This window comes from Salvelinus fontinalis, chromosome 3 (genome assembly GCF_029448725.1).
Source record: "Salvelinus fontinalis isolate EN_2023a chromosome 3, ASM2944872v1, whole genome shotgun sequence".
NCBI classification, from domain to species: domain Eukaryota; kingdom Metazoa; phylum Chordata; class Actinopteri; order Salmoniformes; family Salmonidae; genus Salvelinus; species Salvelinus fontinalis.
This window is the reverse complement of record NC_074667.1, coordinates 59,493,375-59,511,559: the sequence shown is the minus strand read 5'-3', so window position 1 is coordinate 59,511,559 and position 18,185 is coordinate 59,493,375. Positions and strand designations below refer to the sequence as shown.

Below are 18,185 nucleotides of genomic sequence, written 5' to 3'. Positions count from 1 at the left end.
TTTAATCGATGAGAAGATTTGCAGAATGTCTGCAATTCCATCTTCTCCCATCTCATTCCATCTTCTCCCATAGCCGGCAACTGGGCTTCCTCTCACTACCATATTTGGTAGTGAGTGGAAACGCCAAGCGGATGCTTCACATTTATACACCCAGTGAAATATCTGTTCAAATGTCAGATGTGTTCAGACTGACATGGCTACTCTAGTTGTCATGGTAATGGCGGGTGTGTGCAGGGGCATAGGCTGATTGGTGGTGGTGCCCATTCTTCCTCTCAATCAGAAGTTGTTTTGTAGGCATGCAGTCTACCCCAGATGCTTTTAATGTTCGATATGAAAGTCTACCCCAGATGCTTTTAATGTTCGATATGAAAGTCTCCCCCAGTTGCTTTGAATGTTTGAAATCTTAGTGTAAGGACACTTTTAAAGCCTCAAAGGGTAAGACGATCCAACTTTCAAAAATAGTCCTTTTTGGCTAGCCACAGCATTCAACTAGCTAGCTATGTAGCTGTTTAGCTTTCACATTCAAGCGTTCAAACAATGAACAAACTTGTGAGCTACCAGATGTTCTTGTCAAACTGTCAAGTGAGTAGCTAGCAAGCAACAATATATGCTAAATCACAGTCTAGAAACCACTTAAGGGCATTTGACCTTTCAAACAAGTCACATGGCCAGGAATCAGATTTATGTGATTTCAAAATGTGGCTTGAAATATCTGATTCCATGTGCTTTTTGTCTGTGCAGACTACAGGAAAAATATCAGATTTGACTCAACTATATACATTATTTTTTTGTATTTGAGTCAAACTTCAAACTGCCACTCTGGCGTTGCAGTTGGGTTGGACATAAAACTAGAAAACATTTATTTGACAGGTATAAAATCTGTTCTTCGTTTGCGTTGACTTTGACATGATTAAGATTTGACATATCAAAGATATTTAATTTGGGGCTTTCTGCAGAGGCCAAAGCGAATCGGATGACGATCTGATTTCCGGTCAGTTTTGCTCTTACTTGCAAAACAGTACTTGGTTATGATTTGAGCAAGATACATTGATCCCAGATCTGCGTTTACCGGTAACTTCCGTGTGCTGGCGACCACGTGTCGGTGCGCTGACCAATGGCAACGCTACTAGCTATAGCTGAACGAAGCCATGTGAGGATCTGTAAAATGGCGGCGCAGTGGCGTGGAAAAGATCAGCTTATAATCACCGGCAACACGGACTTTCTGACCACAAACACATTCAATGAGGTACGGCTTTAATACAGAATTTTTCTGCATACATGTGGCCAAATAAAAGTTACTTGTACCACTTGGCTTTGACTATTTTTCGTGTTTGAAAAAGGCAAACCAGCACGCGGTGCCTACACGTGGATGTGAACGGCTAGTAGTAGCTAACGTTAGCTGCGAGTCGCATGGTGGCATGGGAAAATAACTGCTGGTGACACAAGTATTCAACTATAATGTCTCCATTATTTCACGATTTAGTTCGGCATAAAACAATTTCATTGGCTTTCTGCAAAGTAATACCTGTCTAAGTTGCAGTGACAGTAAATTGAATGTACTATAATTATGTAAGGAGTCAGCCAAGTTTCTTCTCTACTCGGAAAAGGCGATGTTCTGTCTGCTGCTAACGTTTATAGTTGCTGGACACCTAAAGACTGGTCGTGTTGGGTATGCGGAAGCTGGCAACAATGAATTGTCGTTTGGCGTCAATCAAAAGCAAATGATAAGATTCGATTGAGTTTATTCTGCATTCACGTGGCTGCCGATATGCATATTTAGCAAAGTAGTGGAACGTACACACTCACTGTCCCATATATATTCAGACAGGGACACGTTACTTTTGTAATGTAACTGTTACCTATGTCAACCATGGGCTCATACAGAGGTACATCTAATTCCGCTACAATGCACCCTTATTTTACTAGTTTTTATATCATTGTATTTCAATTGCCTTTGCGTACCACCCATTTCAGTAAATATTCTCCATATATCATTAACACCTGTCAACACTGGTCTCACACCCAGGGTCTTGTTTTGCTGAACTAGCTATAGCCGCTCTACTCTTGTGGGAAACGTTCATGATAAACAGAGTTGTAGCTAGTGTGATTGTATAGGCCTAACATTGACGTTAATAGGAGTGAGTGTCAGGCACCTAGTAGCCTACAATGGCCTATTTCAACGCTGTCCACGTCTTTATACTACTGTACTATCCCCGCTCAATTAAAATAATTTATATTTCCTGAGAGGTAATGAGGGATTAGTACATAGGGACCCAATGGGCTCTGGTCCAAAGTAGTGTACTATATAAGGAATAGGGTGCCATTTGGAACGGGCTCAATAATAAATAAAGGCTAAATAAAAAATAACGTTACGCGACGCTTTTCTGTTTTCCCCAGTCTGAACATTTTACAACGCTCCCATTGTTACTGTTCGCTGTCGGATCTCATCTCCCACACACTTATTGGTTGGGTGACACTGAGAAAAGAACACTGACTGGAAACTCTCCCAAATGGCACCCTACTCCCTATAGTGCACTACTTTTGACCAGAGAATGGGTCTTGGTCAAAAGTAGTGCACTGCACTTCATATGTAATAGGATGCCATATGGGATGCAGCTTGTGACTATCACATTTCTCAAGATCCATTTGGATCTATAAGCCCTGGTCATAAGTAGTGCACTGCATTTGGGAATAGGGTGTAGGGACGTAGGCCCATAATCATATTATAGACAGACAGTGTCCCAGCAACAACCACCACCACACCCAGGGAGGGGCCTGTTGTTGTCAAGGAGTGAGAGTGCGGACTAGTGTGCTATGGGCTAACTCACTTTTTATGACAAGACAACGCATGTCCTTATGATGCGAGACACTTTGTGCTGCTGTTTTTACACCTCGTTGGATACATCAAACTGAAGTGTGGGAATGACTGTCTGAACATTTCCCTCCTCCGCCACAGGGCTCTTCAACAGTCTGAAAACATGCACACACACTCATTCTGATGGGAGGAAGCATACAAACGCAGCCTCAACAAACACTAATGACTAGCAGCTTGTTGTATCGTATTCAGACTGCCCTTTGAGTTATGTTGCTCAAGTGTCTTAGTAGAAATGTGTTAACTTTCTCAATCTTTCCTTAATTCCCCCCATCCTTCCTCTTTGCCACTTTCTGTAAATACATTAAAGAAGAACGTCAGAAGGGAGGGACCTTTGGACCTTCTCCTCCAATACGGTTGGGAAAGAGACGAGGAGATGGGATGCGGGGAATCACAAAAAGACTTATGATCGAGCAACTGTTTCTGTAGGCTGCGTTTACACAGGAGGCCCAATTCAGATATTTTTGCTTGCTCTTTTGACCAATCAGATCAGATCTTTTTCCAATATTTGGGCAGCCTATTTGCCTGACTCGTGATTGAACTTGTTCTCCCTTTCTGATCTTGTTGCTTGTTACAGGCTGTCCTGGCTAAAGGGGAAGTCAGTGATCTGGAAATGGACACTCACTCCTGCCTGGACCCTTCCATCCTGGCTATGTTTGAAGACTCCGCCGTAGCTGCAGAGGTCAGTATCAGGACACAATGTTGGCCAACATTCAGATATACTGGGGTGTATTCATTACGCTGATTCTGTTGTAAAACGTTTCTTAAAAGAAGGCAAAACAATAGAAACTCTAACTTTGTTCTTTGCTACCGTTTGGGTCTTAAACGGTTTCCGTAATGAATACGCCCCTGGTGTAGACCCTGTTCCCATCCGAGACAGGTTCTACATCAGTGGTTTCCAAACTTCAGGTCGGTACCCAATCTGGGGTCCCCTGAGAAAATGTGTGATCTTATCAAACAAATTAAGATTTTTTAGAATCTTCAAATGGGTCTAGAGTAGAACCTTTTAGTGTCAACTAAGGGCCTTTTACACTATTAGAATAGCTCTTTCATGTCGTTATTATGAGTTGGGATAGCCTGCGGGACCTAAAACTGAGTAAATATCAACACGCAGCGTTTCCAAGTGGGGTCCCCTGCATTGTGTCCATTTGGAGTCGTGTGCAGAAAAAGTACGGGTTTACAGTAACTTGTCCAATTAGAAACAGAAATGAGAGATGCCAGTTGTATTATTTTTAATTAATTCTATTTATTTCAGAAATTAATGACATTTGTTTTTCAGACTAGGAGCAGACTGGATGAGGAGAGTGAGTCCACGTTGTTGACAGCTCTAACAGAGATACTGGACAGTGTTGACGATGAGACCCTGTCTCCCTTTGACACCCTGCCTGACACTGGGCTCTTCTCTGACCAGAGGCTACGGGACAACTCACCGGTGGGTAAAACCAAGTGTGGGTCTGTGTGTGTGATTCAGAGTAACCAGCAGTCCTACTCTGAGACGCTGTGTGAATACAGTCCCAGGTGTTGTTGATTTGATGACAATCAGGGGTACTGCTTTTATTTTGGTTTTATCTGGAAGTCATGGTGAAAATGGTGTCTGTGGGAGGAAGTGATTGTTGTTTTGTAATTACTGTATTTCTCCTGTTTGGTGTGTTTCTCCAGTTGAGGCGGCTGCTGAGTTTCACACGGTCTCCACCTGATAAAGAAGCACTCTTTCGTTCCATAAAGACCCCCTCTTCATCTTCATCCCCCTCTTCCTCTGTTGGAAAGGTAGAAACCTCATCCCTTTCTGTTTTATGGAAGTGTGTGTGTCAGATTAAGATTAGCCATACTACTACTGGTAATCCCACCCGTTAATCTAGGTTTACAGAGGTCATTTCAATGATAAAAGAACCACTAGAAGAGTGCTCTCGAACCATGTTCCTGGAAGCTATCCTCCTGTAGGTATTCACTCCAACCCTGTTCCTGGAAGCTATCCTCCTGTAGGTATTCACTCCAACCCTGTTCCTGGAAGCTATCCTCCTGTAGGTTTTCATTCCAACCCTGTTCCTGGAAGCTACCCTCCTGTAGGTTTTCACTCCAACCCTGTTCCTGGAAGCTACCCTCCAGTGGGTTTTCACTCCAACCCTGTTCCTGGAAGCTATCCTCCTGTAGGTTTTCACTCCAACCCTGTTCCTGGAAGCAACCCTCCTGTAGGTTTTCATTCCAACTCTGTTCCTGGAAGCTATCCTCCTGCAGGTTTTTACTCCAACCCTGTTACTGGAGAGCTATCCTCCTGTAGGTTTTCACTCCAACCCTGTTCCTGGAAGCTATCCTCCTGTAGGTATTCACTCCAACCCTGTTCCTGGAAGCTATCCTCCTGTAGGTTTACACTCCAAGTCTGTTCCTGGAAGCAACCCTCCTGTAGGTTTTCACTCCAACCCTGTTCCTGGAAGCTATCCTCCTGTAGGTTTTCACTCCAACCCTGTTCCTGGAAGCTATCCTCCTGTAGGTTTTCACTCCAATCCTGTTCCTGGAAGCTACCCTCCTGTAGGTTTTCACTCCAACCTTGTTCCTAGAAGCAACCCTCCTGTAGGTTTTCACTCCAACCTTGTTCCTAGAAGCAACCCTTCTGTAGGTTTTCACTCCAACCCTGTTCCTGCAAGCAACCCTCCTGTAGGTTTTTACTCCAACCCTGCTTGTAACTAACCTGGGGTGTATTTATTACGTCTTGCAACGGAAACAGTTTACTGTTTAAGAAGCAAACATAATGAAACGGGGAGGGTCCTACTTGAATTTGTCCAATAGAAACTCGATTTTTATTGCAAAACGTTTTCCATTTGGAGTAAACTGTTTCTGTTGCGGAACAGTCATTTAGCTGTGGCGCTTCGCTTTTTTCCATCACTGAGCAGATTTCAGGTCTGCTGACTGCAAACTTGAACATTGAAAATTCTGTGGAACTTCCGGCGCGCGTTTATTGTGACCACTGAGCCTGTACCGGCTTTAAGTTAGTTAGTAGGCTACTGTGGCTATTTGATCATCATGTAGGCCTACCAGAGTAGCCTACCATCAGAAACAAGGGAGACAAATGCCTCCCATAACATTTTAACATGGAAATAGCTGTTCAATCATTCAGCCTACAGTAGCAGCCAATGTGTGGTGTTCAATATAGGTGTACATTCCATGAGACTTATGGGGGGGAAACATGCAGGGCTTGACATGAACCTGTTTATCCACTTGTCCTTCATACAAGGAGGTGGTTGAAAAATGTTGTTTGATGCAAGAAACCACTTTACAAAATAAAATGCATAATTATTCCCATACCGTTATTACAGATAATCAGACAAATTATGCTACCCTCTGCCTATTGGCTACTTAGCTTATTCAAGCCTGTCTCAAAATACAACACTGCCCCTTTAAGACATGCAAATGCTCTTTACCTGACTGGCATTTCAAAGATGTCTAGAAATGCACACGCTTTGTGCTCTTGTAGGAAGCAACCACTCCCCCCATTGTTAAGTACAAATGATCTATAACTGGGCTAATAACTCACTAACTAGCAAAGGATATGAACACATGTGCACAGGTGCCTACATGCAGCCTTCGCTTTGATCTCAAAACAAGCACATGCTGTCCAGTGGCCATATATGATCCATATATGGCAATGGCTATTTTCATATAGGCCTACTGCAGCTCTGATTGGTTATGGTGCACTGGTCTGTGTAGTGGTGCTTGTCATTGCAATAGAATCCTACTCCGATGCGTTCTGCATACAAGAAAATCTCTTGCACAGTTCGTTTTGCATACTAAGTCTTGCGTAGTTCGTTTTGTTTACTAAGTCTTGCGTAGTTCGTTTTGTTTCGGTATGTTGCATTGAAAGTGGCTAACATTGCGTTGTTTCGATCCCAATTCCCACAGTTGATAGTGTTAACTAACGGGGAAAACTAGACAGTCGAGTGAGGTTCAGTCTCGTGCTTCTCTGCGCGGGCTGATATTTAATCTGCGTGGCAGTCCGAGGTGAGCTGCGCCCACACGCATGCACCGTCACGCAAAGAAAATATTTCTGTCGAGGGGCACTTTGAAGATGCTGGAACAGTCAACATTTACTTTTCCTCTGCAAACGAAACAAGTTACGAATAGAAAAATCTGACAACCCCATTGTAGAATTATCTATTTATATGCAAGATAAATATTCCTCTCGAGCCATATTCAAGTTATGAGTACCATAGGAAGAGCCCTGCGCTGGAGTAACTTGTTTGATTTCAAATAAGAAAAATGGTCTAAGATTTACATTCGTTTTAATGTACTAAATAAAATGTCTATCATAATAAATTTGACATACATTTGTATGGGATTGGGTTGTGTCATAGTTTGGAAATCATATATGAAAAATATTAGTGTACTAGACTGTGGGATTGAGTTTGTCATGAAAAATATTAGTGTACTAGACTGTGGGATTGAGTTTGTCATGAAAAATATTAGTGTACTAGACTGTGGGATTGAGTTTGTCATGAAAAATATTAGTGTACTAGACTTTGGGATTGAGTTTGTCATGAAAAATATTAGTGTACTAGACTGTGGGATTGAGTTTGTCATGAAAAATATTAGTGTACTAGACTATGGGATTGAGTTTGTCATGAAAAATATTAGTGTACTAGACTATGGGATTGAGTTTGTCATGAAAAATATTGGTGTACTAGACTGTGGGATTGAGTTTGTCATGAAAAATATTAGTGTAATAGACTGTGGGATTGAGTTTGTCATGAAAAATATTAGTGTAATAGACTGTGGGATTGAGTTTGTCATGAAAAATATTAGTGTAATAGACTGTGGGATTGAGTTTGTCATGAAAAATATTGGTGTACTAGACTGTGGGATTGAGTTTGTCATGAAAAATATTAGTGTAATAGACTGTGGGATTGAGTTTGTCATGAAAAATATTGGTGTACTAGACTATGGGATTGAGTTTGTCATGAAAAATATTAGTGTACTAGACTGTGGGATTGAGTTTGTCATGAAAAATATTAGTGTAATAGACTGTGGGATTGAGTTTGTCATGAAAAATATTAGTGTACTAGACTGTGGGATTGAGTTTGTCATGAAAAATATTAGTGTAATAGACTGTGGGATTGAGTTTGTCATGAAAAATATTAGTGTACTAGACTGTGGGATTGAGTTTGTCATGAAAAATAATACAGAGAATGATATCTTTATTAAAAATAGAGAAATAGCGAGCACGATAGCTGGCTCTGCTGGAGTAACAGTCTTGACGTCATTCTTCCTTCCAGGTTGAGACAGTCATTACTGACAGACCCAGGAGGGCTAGGCTAACTCCCAGAGCCCAGGGCTCTTCCACATCCATACAGAGGAGCGATGGAGAGGAGGAGGAGGGCGGCAAGGTCCACATTCACAGTCCGCCTCGGGGCTTCAATCTGACCAATCAGGACTCTGGAAAACTTTCCCTTGACCAATCAGAAGTCAGAGCGCTGAACTCAGTAGAGAAGGACCATGGCTACTCCTCTACAGTGTCCCTGGTGGACCTGGTGAAACTCATGCACCCCTACTGCCTGAGGGTGTGCCTGGATGAGGAGGGGAAGGACTGGGTCGGCACATCCAGGCAGGAGGCCTCCTCCCTGGGGGAACGGAGCGCGGACCAGAGAGTACCCCTGGAGGGCGAGGTGTGGAGGTATACGAAGCCTGGTTCGGAAGAGAGCGACGAGGAAATTGATGTGGACGGATCAGATGACGAGTGTCCCTCGGGAGGAGGGATGAAGGATGAGAAAGAGGGGGGTGGAGAACAGGGAAGTAAAGGTGAAGAAGTGAAGCAACTAAAAAGTCTACTTGTGAAGTGGGACGTGTCCCAAGAAGGCCAGAAGACCAAGAACAAAAAAAGAGTGAGTTTCGGACCCGTCCTGGTGACATCCTACGAGCTACCAGAAACAGACACACTTGACTTAACAGTGCTCCCGGACTTGAGCGAGCTCACCAGCCAAATCCCCATTTTTGACTTCAACACCAAAACAACAACCTTTTCCCTCACAACATCCTCTCCAGAGTCTTCAGCAGCATCTTCAAAGGACAACCAACATCCGGTTGTAACTGACTTACCTGAAAGGACCGGAGATAAGTCGTCGTCAGAGCCTCCACCACAGCAAGGCGAGTCCAAGCCCAGACCGGCCCTCAGTCTTCAGCAGTACCGCCTGCTGCGCCAGCAGAAAAGACTACCCCTGGTGGTGAAACCTGAGAATTACACCACCAAATGGCCCTCTCTACCTGAAACCCCCAAGGAGTTGCCTCCTATACCCTATTTGCAAGGACCTAAATATAAAGTTTGGGGACCGACGACCACACATCATTACATAGGAAGTAAAACAGGGGATGATGTCAGTGGATTCAAGCCTATATCTAAGACTAGGACAAAGACTGTCTCTCCTGCTTGTCCCAGTAAACCTGGTAAAGGCATTGGCATCAATGGATCAAAGCCTGTAAGAAGTGGGACTAAGACTTCTCCTGCCAGCTCAGCTTTAAATCCCAAACGCAACTCAATGGAAGCTAAATCTGCTAATTATGTTGGTGTATTAAAGCGTATTTGGACTGAGACCATCTCTCCTGCTAGTCCCTTACCAAGTCCCAACCTGAACTCCAACTCAGTGGCGGGTCTGGGCCAGAACAGGACGAGCCCAGAAAAGAGTGCTGTTGCTGTCAGTAGCGACCCCCCAAACCCTGTCCTGGTCCCACTACCAGGAACCCGTCCATCTTTGGATGGATTTGATAGGAGCCATGGGACCAACCAGGAGAAGCAGGAACAATCTCTACCTCTGTCCACCACCCAGGAGTCTCCGGCGCCCAAGCCCAAAATGGTGTTCTGCAACCGGGATCCAAGCCTGAAGAGCACCAGTCTCCTCCTTGAGATCCAGCGGAGGTTCTCCACCAAACAACCATTGCGGAAAGCACTTCACACCCAAAACACTGCAGAGACCACGAAACAAGGGGATCAGCTTCGCTCTCTCAGTCCAAGGAAAGGGATTGAGACCGTACCAGAAGGGTCCAAGTTTTCCCCAAGTGCACCAGTAATGGCAAGTCCGTCCTCCAGACCCTCAGTCCATCCACCCACCCATGCTGTTGTTGCTCCTTACCCAGAGATGGAGAGGGCAAAGCGGGTAGCCCTTGGGAACCTCCCCCATGTCCAACTGTCCACATCTCCAGAGAGTAGCACCTGCATACAGACCCCCACCTGCAGCACAGGTAAGCCAGATGAGCCATAACACACACATAAACAATATATTTTGGTGTAGGGTGAAGTTGACTCTGATTTTGGGTCAGTTTATCATTTGACTTATTACAGGTTAAGGTTAGGATTGGGGGAGTGGAATCTGAATCTAGAACTGTACCTAGGGGAAACTACACCCTGAGTATGTATTTCTTCAGATAAAGCTAATTAAGCTAGAGATAAAAGTGGATGATTTGTGATTTAGTTAGAGCTGGTGTGAAATGAACAAAAATGTATCATTTGTGATGACTTTGATATCCTGTGTCATTCTTTCTAAGCCTCATTCAGAAAGAGATTGTTGTCTCCATGTTCAGCTGAAGGAATCAAAGCTTTAAACATGTACTAGATTTTACGACTGCTTTTCAGAACGTGTTTATAGTTTTGTATTTATTTTGTAAGGAGTGGGGCAGTCCCAGTCATATTTTTCAGATAGGAAAGATGGAGATGAAAAAGAGAGTTGCTGAAATAGCAGGGGTGTATGTGTTCTGGAGGAAGCAGCTTAGAACACTAGACCAGCAGAACGTTCACCTTGATGAACTGCTACCGTCCCTGCATTCAGAAACTGATTTCTCTTGGTCACGTTGCAGGAATCGAAGCCACAGATCTGACCAGTCTTCTGGAGCGGTTTGAGGAGACACAAGGTGAGTGAGGGATCAGTGGGGTTTTGTTAACTCTCTCCTGTTCTTCTTCCAGCTATACTACGTCCCATCCATTGTGGGATTTGCATTCAGATGTATTGATTTGGTTGATGCATACATCCCAGCTACCCCTGTCCCTGTCATCTTAAACATGGTGCTGGAAAAAGGCACAACAGATCCTAAATCAGCACTCCTACTGTAAGATTCAACCCCTGATCTTGCCTCCCTCATGGCTGTGTCTCTTCCCACAGCCAAAGAGGAGACTGAGAGTGAACCTGAAGGCAGTCCAGATAGGAGCCCTGTTGGAGATGAAGAGCTGAGCAGTAACACTGAAGGTGAGTTAAAGGAAGGTCCTTTCTATTATGCAGAAGGACTCCGCCTGGAGACTTGCACCCTATTACCTCCTTGGTGCACTACTTTTGACCAGAGCCAAATATGGGCACTGGTCAAAACTAGTGCACTATAAAGGGAATAGGGCGCCATTTGGGATGAACCGGTTCTTCGACTTCATTTCTAGTTTAGTCCACACAGTTGCCCAGAGGACTTTGCTGTGGTTATCCTCAGAACTTCAGTTTATCATCTGATTTGTTGCTTTCTTTCCAGGGATGCCGACACTGCTGGGTGCCTATCTCCTCAGCACCCAAGAAAAACTCTGTCTTCCAGAACCTGCTGGCTTTCCAGAACTTGTCAACACACTCAAACCCCTCAGAACTCCGGAACCCCTCAGAACTCCGGGACCCCTCAGAACTCCGGGACCCCTCAGAACTCCGGAACCCCTCAGAACTCCGGAACCCCTCAGAACTCTGGGACCCCTCAGAACTCTGGAACGTTGCGATACTCAGGAACCTCTCAGCATCCAGAATGTTCTCAGCACTCAGGAACAGGCCCCTGCACAGCCGCGCTGGAAACCGCTTACCCCTGTCGCACCTCAGAGGAAGCAACCGGCGACCCCCAAACCTCTCCCTCCCAAGGCCATCCAAATCATCGACCCCCGTCCTCTAACACCCAAAAAGGCCCACCCCCTCCACCCAAAGCCCCCTGTCAACCCCCCTGAGTTCCAGACACCAGTATCTGTCTCCTCGGACCACGACTACTGTCTATCTCAGGATCAACCAGGGAGTAATACTACTATGCTATGCAGCAAAAAACAAACGATACTCCCCGACCACCAACCAATCCCCAACCCCTCCTCAGTGCCTGGCACGCAGAACTCTGGGAAACATTTGCGCCAGCAGCAGCCAATGGACTCCAGGACTGTTCCAGAGACAGAACTTCCCTCAGACTCTGCTCCGCCATCTACAGAGAGCTCCCCCTCTAGGACGGACGCCATTACTGCAGGGGAGACACAGGAAGAGAGAACCAACCCCTGCATCCCTTCCCCTCCTTCACCCAGTCCCCCTGCCAGAGGTAGGAGGTCGTCCCGGCGCTATCGGACAAGGTCTTCATGCTCGGACTCTAGCTCTAGGTCCCCTTCTTCATCATCATCTTCCTCATCATCCTCCTCCTCTCGATCCAGGTCTCGCTCTCCACCCCGAAAGAGGTAGGTTCAGATCCTGTGTGGTGACTGTTATTGCTCTTGAATTGAAGTTGGGGAGGGGGGGCATGTTAGTGGGTGTGGTGACTGTTATTGCTCTTGAATTGAAGTTGGGGAGGGGGGGCATGTTAGTGGGTGTGGTGACTGTTGTTGCTCTTGAATTGAAGTTGGGGAGGGGGGGCATGTTAGTGGGTGTGGTGACTGTTATTGCTCTTGAATTGAAGTTGGGGAGGGGGGGCATGTTAGTGGGTATGGTGACTGTTATTGCTCTTGAATTGAAGTTGGGGGGGGGGGGCATGTTAGTGGGTGTGGTGACTGTTATTGCTCTTGAATTGAAGTTGGGGAGGGGGGGCATGTTAGTGGGTGTGGTGACTGTTATTGCTCTTGAATTGAAGTTGGGGAGGGGGGGGGGGGCATGTTAGTGGGTGTGGCCAATGGTACGGTACTTTCTTTTGCTGTTTTAAACCTAATTTCTTCTAATTCTACACATTTTGCCATGAGACGGACAGAAAAAAAAGATCAGTTTTTAAAGATAATTCTTTGCAGTTTTACACATTTTGCCAACGTTATAAGCCACCAATCAATGACATGAGATTTTAACTTCTCCCTGGCTGTCTACTTTTTATTTTGGTGATTGTTAGTTCTAAAAGATGGTCTTCAAAATAAATATCTCCATTACATCTTCTACATACTTTACCTCTGGTTTTAGTCATTAAGTTTACACACAACGTTTTACCAAAATGTATTTTCTTGCTTTAACCCACATCCTCTCCTTCCTCTTTCTCCAATCCCTCTCCACCCCATTCCTCCTCCCTCTCCTCCCAATCCCTCTCCCTCTCCTCCCCATCCCTCCTCCCCATCCCTCTCCTCCCCATCCCTCCTCCCCATCCCTCCTCCCAATCCCTCTCTCCCTCCTCCCAATCCCTCTCTCCCTCCTCCCAATCCCTCTCTCCCTCCTCCCAATCCCTCTCTCCCTCCTCCCCATCCCTCTCCTCCCCATCCCTCCTCCCCATCCCTCCTCCCCATCCCTCTCCCTCTCCTCCCCATCCCTCCTCCCTATCCTCCCCATCCCTCTTTCTCCTCCCCATCCCCCTCCTCCCCATCCCTCTCCCTCCTCTCCATCCCTCTCCTCCCTCTCCCTCCTCCCCATCCCTCTCCCTCCTCCCCATCCCTCTCCTCCCTCTTCCTCCTCCCCATCCCCATCCCTCTCCTCCCCATCCCTCTCCCTCTCCTCCCCATCCCTCTCCCCCTCCTCCCCTCCCCCTCCCCCTCCTCCCCATCCCTCTCCTCTCCTCCCCATCCCTCTCCTCCCCATCCCTCTCCTCCCCATCCCTCTCCTCCCCATCCCTCTCCCTCCTCCCCATCCCTCTCCCTCCTCCCCATCCCTCTCCTCCCTCTTCCTCCTCCCCATCCCCATCCCTCTCCTCCCCATCCCTCTCCCTCTCCTCCCCATCCCTCTCCCCCTCCTCCCCATCCCCCTCCCCCTCCTCCCCATCCCTCTCCCTCTCCTCCCCATCCCTCTCCTCCCCATCCCTCTCCCCTCCATCCCTCTCCTCCCCATCCCTCTCCCTCCTCCCCATCCCTCTCCCTCCTCCCCATCCCTCTCCCTCCTCCCCATCCCTCTCCCCCCCATCCCTCTCCCTCTCCTCCCAATCCCTCTCCTCCCCATCCCTCTCCCTCTCCTCCCCATCCCTCTCCCTCTCCTCCCCATCCCTCTCTCCCTCCTCCCCATCCCTCTCCTCCCCATCCCTCTCATCCCCATCCCTCCTCCCCATCCCCCTCCTCCCTCTCCTCCCCATCCCTCTCTCCCTCCTCCCCATCCCTCTCCTCACCATCCCTCCTCCCTCTCCTCCCCATCCCTCTTCCTCCTCCCCATCCCCCTCCTCCCCATCCCTCCGCCCCATCCCTCTCCCTCCTCCCCATCCCTCTCCTCCCTCTCCCTCCTCCCCATCCCTCTCCCTCCTCCCCATCCCTCTCCTCCCTCTTCCTCCTCCCCATCCCCATCCCTCTCCTCCCCATCCCTCTCCCTCTCCTCCCCATCCCTCTCCCCCTCCTCCCCATCCCTCTCCCTCTCCGCCCCATCCCTCTCCTCCCAATCCCTCTCCCTCTCCTCCCCATCCCTCTCTCCCTCCTCCCCATCCCTCTCCTCCCCATCCCTCTCCTCCCAATCCCTCTCCCTCTCCTCCCCATCCCCCTCTCCCTCCTCCCCATCCCTCTCCCTCCTCCCCATCCCTCTCCCTCCTCCCCATCCCTCTCCTTCCCCTCCCTCTCCCTCCTCCCCATCCCTCTCCCTCCTCCCCATCCCTCTTCCTCCTCCCCATCCCTCCACCCCCACCAGGTTCTGTCCCAGGCGTTCTGAAAGCAGTTCCTCCTCCTCGTCCTCTTGCTCCAGCTCCGTCTCCCGTTCCCCGGTTCCCTGCCGGTACCGGCTCCCCTACCCACAGTCCTGGAACCGCTCTCGGTCCACATCAAAGTCCTGGACTCAGTCTGGTTCCAGATCTAGGTCCAGATCCCCCTCCACACTGGCCCACAGCAGGGCCCAGAGGTGGAAGGACTACTGCAGGTCACTGATGGCATTAATACTTTTTTTAAAGTATTTTGTAAAACTTTTTAGGGGTGTGTATTATTAAAGGAGTTCTGAATGATAGTTAATAGTACAAAAGCCACACTGGTCTTCCGTAGTCCATCTCACCTCGCTGTCTCCCCTCCCCCAACCTTCAGCTCCAACAGGGACTCCAGGAAACGAAAGAGACAACAAGAGATGAGGAATCAAAAACTAAAAGCCATAGTGAGTACTGAGTAGTACATTACAGACCGTGGTACACCTTGTGTTTCTGCTGTTAACATTTTAGAAATATATTTTTTAATACTTTTTAAGATGTTAAATGTAAACGTGACATTACTTCCTGATTGATTTGGAGACCAAATTGTCGCCAACTGTCCTCTTCGGTTCCCACCAGATGGCCAAGCTGCAAATTGAAGATTGGCTATATCATAAACATTTCTGGAAACCAAAATGAGCTTTTTGGTCTTCAATTTAGGTCAGGAATACAATACAATAACACAGATGTTTCAGACAACAAGCACTTTCATTCCCTCTGACATCATTGCATGTGTGATATAACAGCATGTACTACAATGTATTTGAATTACATTGCTGGAGGCTCATCTCCTCTGAAACAAAACCAATACAGATGCGCCTGGGAGAGACCTGCGGCACCGTTTCCCCTTTCGCAGATCTCTGCTTCATGTTTGGGTTTCAAATCTGATTTTAAGAAGATCATTTGTAGAAATCTGCAGGGCTTGTGATAGTGACAACCCTTGGTGCGTTGTTTTGTGTGGCCAGGACGAGCGCAGGGTGGTGTACGTGGGCCGCATCCAGAGGACCATGATGCACGCGGAGCTGAGAGAACGCTTCTCTCTGTTTGGAGAGGTGGAGGAATGCACCCTGCACTTTAGAGACAGGGGGTGAGTCTTTTCTTTCTCTGCATCAAAAGAGATGGACAAAAATCATTAGCATCAGTGTCTTTAAACTCTTTCTTCTCTAGACTTTCTCTGTCCTCTTTCCCCTTCTCGCCCCCTCACCTCTCCCTCTCTGTCCCCCTCACCTCTCCCTCTCTGTCCCCCTCACCTCTCCCTCTCTGTCCCCCTCACCTCTCTCCCTCTCTGTCCCCCTCACCTCTCTCCCTCTCTGTCCCCCTCACCTCTCCCTCTCTGTCCCCATCACCTCTCTCTCTTTCTCTCTCGGTCCCCTCACTTCTCTCTCTCTATCCCCCTCACCTCTCTCTCTGTCCCCCTCACCTCTCCCTCTCTGTCCCCATCACCTCTCTCTCTCTCTCTCTCTGTCCCCATTCACCTCTGTCACTCTTTCGGCCCCCTTAGATATAATCATACTTCATTTTATTTATTGAACACTTATTTCACCTGGTAACTTACCTTTGTCCATGTCAAGTGCTTAGGAAATACATTTTTTTAAACCTGTGTTCTGTTTCCATAGCGACCACTACGGCTTTGTGACGTTCTACAACATGAAAGATGCGTTCTCAGCCATCGAGAACGGCTACAAGCTGAGGAGACCTGACGAGCTGCCCTTTGACCTCTGCTTCGGGGGCAGGCGTCAGTTCTGCAAATCTACATACGCCGACCTAGGTGAGAACCTTTTAAGGGTCCCAAATGGGAAAGGGAGATACCTACCCAGTTGTTCAACTGAAAGGTATCTTCCACATTTAACCCAACCCCTCTGAATCAGAGAGGTGCGGGGGGCTGCCTTAATCGACATCCCACGTATTCGGCACCTAGGGAACAGTGGGTTAACTGCCTTGCTCAGTGGCAGAACAACAGATTTTACCTTGTCAGCTCGGAGATTTGATCCATCAACCTTTCGGTTACTGGACCAACGTTCCTAACCACTAGGCTACCTGCCACACAATGGCACCCTATGTTTATTAAGAATGTGTATCGGCCTCTCGGACGAAGGCTTTCCCCTTTGGGAAATGGATGACATGAGTTTATTAAGTCACATGCACAGGGTCGCAGATGTAATTGCAGGGTAAACAGGTTGAAATCATAGCATGTTGGTAACTGAACTGGGTTGTTTCACCAGATTCTAATCGGGAAGAGGAGGACCCCACTCCAGTGAAAAGTGAGGAGGAGGAGCTGGACTTTGACACGCTATTGAAGCAGGCACAGAAAGGCTTGAAGCGGTAGCAGAGTCCTGGAGGAAGAGAGGGAGCCAAGAAAGGGATGATGGAGATGTCACCCTGTTCCCTATAGAGGGCACTAACCTGGGGGCTCTGGTCCCAAAGCAGTGCCCTCTATAGAAGGGATGTTGGAGATGTCACCCTATTCCCTATAGAGGGCACTAACCTGGGGGCTCTGGTCCCAAAGCAGTGCCCTCTATAGAAGGGATGCTGGAGATGTCACCCTATTCCCTATAGAGGGCACTAACCTGGGGGCTCTGGTCCCAAAGCAGTGCCCTCTATAGAAGGGAATGATGGAGATGTCACCCTGTTCCCTATAGAGGGCACTAACCTGGGGGCTCTGGTCCCAAAGCAGTGCCCTCTATAGAAGGGATGCTGGAGATGTCACCCTATTCCCTATAGAGGGCACTAACCTGGGGGCTCTGGTCCCAAAGCAGTGCCCTCTATAGAAGGGATGCTGGAGATGTCACCCTATTCCCTATAGAGGGCACTAACCTGGGGGCTCTGGTCCCAAAGCAGTGCCCTCTATAGAAGGGAATGATGGAGATGTCACCCTGTTCCCTATAGAGGGCACTAACCTGGGGGCTCTGGTCCCAAAGCAGTGCCCTCTATAGAAGGGAACGGGGTGTAATTTGGTCCTGCTCCAACAAGTTAGAAAGACTTACCTCAGAGATATACACATGCACATACTTTAACATTGTAGAAATGTTGTTTTAACTTGTTCACTTTTATCAACTCATTGTATTTACCGCGCTAGCAAGACTTTGTTGATGCAGTAAAAAGATTTGTAAGAAGAAAAAAATCATATGAAACTTATTGGAATATTGTAGTTTATTTATTTTTTAAAGGAAGAATCTTTAAATACATTTGTTTGCACTAATATTGCATTTGCAAGCTTTGCATTACTCTCGTCTGTTACCATGTTTAAAAAGTTTAGATTCCCTTGGTCATTTTATTCCCAATTATGAACATGTTCTTTATGAATGAATAAAGAGTATTATTGTGTAATACTGAACTAGTGTTCACCCCATTGCCCTTACTGGATGGATCCATGGACTGACCGATGAAGGAATATCTCAAACACTACACTGTCAGTCTTCTTAAAGTGGAAACGAGTTGCTTAGTAACAGCCTACCTTTGGCTTTGAAGCTCACAATGTAGAAAATAATTAACCTGCCAAACTATACATTTCCAA

At 47.1% G+C, this 18,185-nt stretch overlaps 1 protein-coding gene across 2 annotated transcripts; it reads left to right on the top strand.

The window, feature by feature from the left end:
• The first annotated feature begins 1,077 nt into the window (after positions 1-1,077).
• Positions 1,078-18,005, top strand: LOC129851223 (peroxisome proliferator-activated receptor gamma coactivator-related protein 1-like). 2 transcript variants are annotated; one of them, XM_055917623.1, is made up of 13 exons: positions 1,078-1,246; positions 3,450-3,554; positions 4,152-4,304; positions 4,532-4,639; positions 8,137-10,093; positions 10,706-10,759; positions 11,008-11,091; positions 11,360-12,296; positions 14,629-14,853; positions 15,012-15,078; positions 15,637-15,758; positions 16,288-16,439; positions 16,894-18,005. In XM_055917623.1, exons 1-13 carry the CDS (start codon positions 1,115-1,117, stop codon positions 16,995-16,997), a joined length of 4,200 nt encoding a protein of 1,399 aa, XP_055773598.1. In that variant the 5' UTR covers positions 1,078-1,114; the 3' UTR covers positions 16,998-18,005. The 2 variants fall into 2 exon arrangements, with proteins under 2 accessions (XP_055773598.1, XP_055773599.1); XM_055917624.1 differs by lacking the exon at positions 1,078-1,246 and adding an exon at positions 1,330-1,445.
• Positions 18,006-18,185: the final 180 nt, after the last annotated feature.

Coding starts and splice junctions, on each gene's coding strand:
- LOC129851223 (XM_055917623.1), top strand. CDS start 1,115: ATGGCAACGCTACTAGCTATAGCTGAACGAAGCCATGTGAGGATCTGT. Junction 4,640..8,136: donor CCTCTTCCTCTGTTGGAAAG/GTAGAAACCTCA, acceptor TCTTCCTTCCAG/GTTGAGACAGTCATTACTGA. Junction 15,079..15,636: donor ATCAAAAACTAAAAGCCATA/GTGAGTACTGAG, acceptor TTGTGTGGCCAG/GACGAGCGCAGGGTGGTGTA.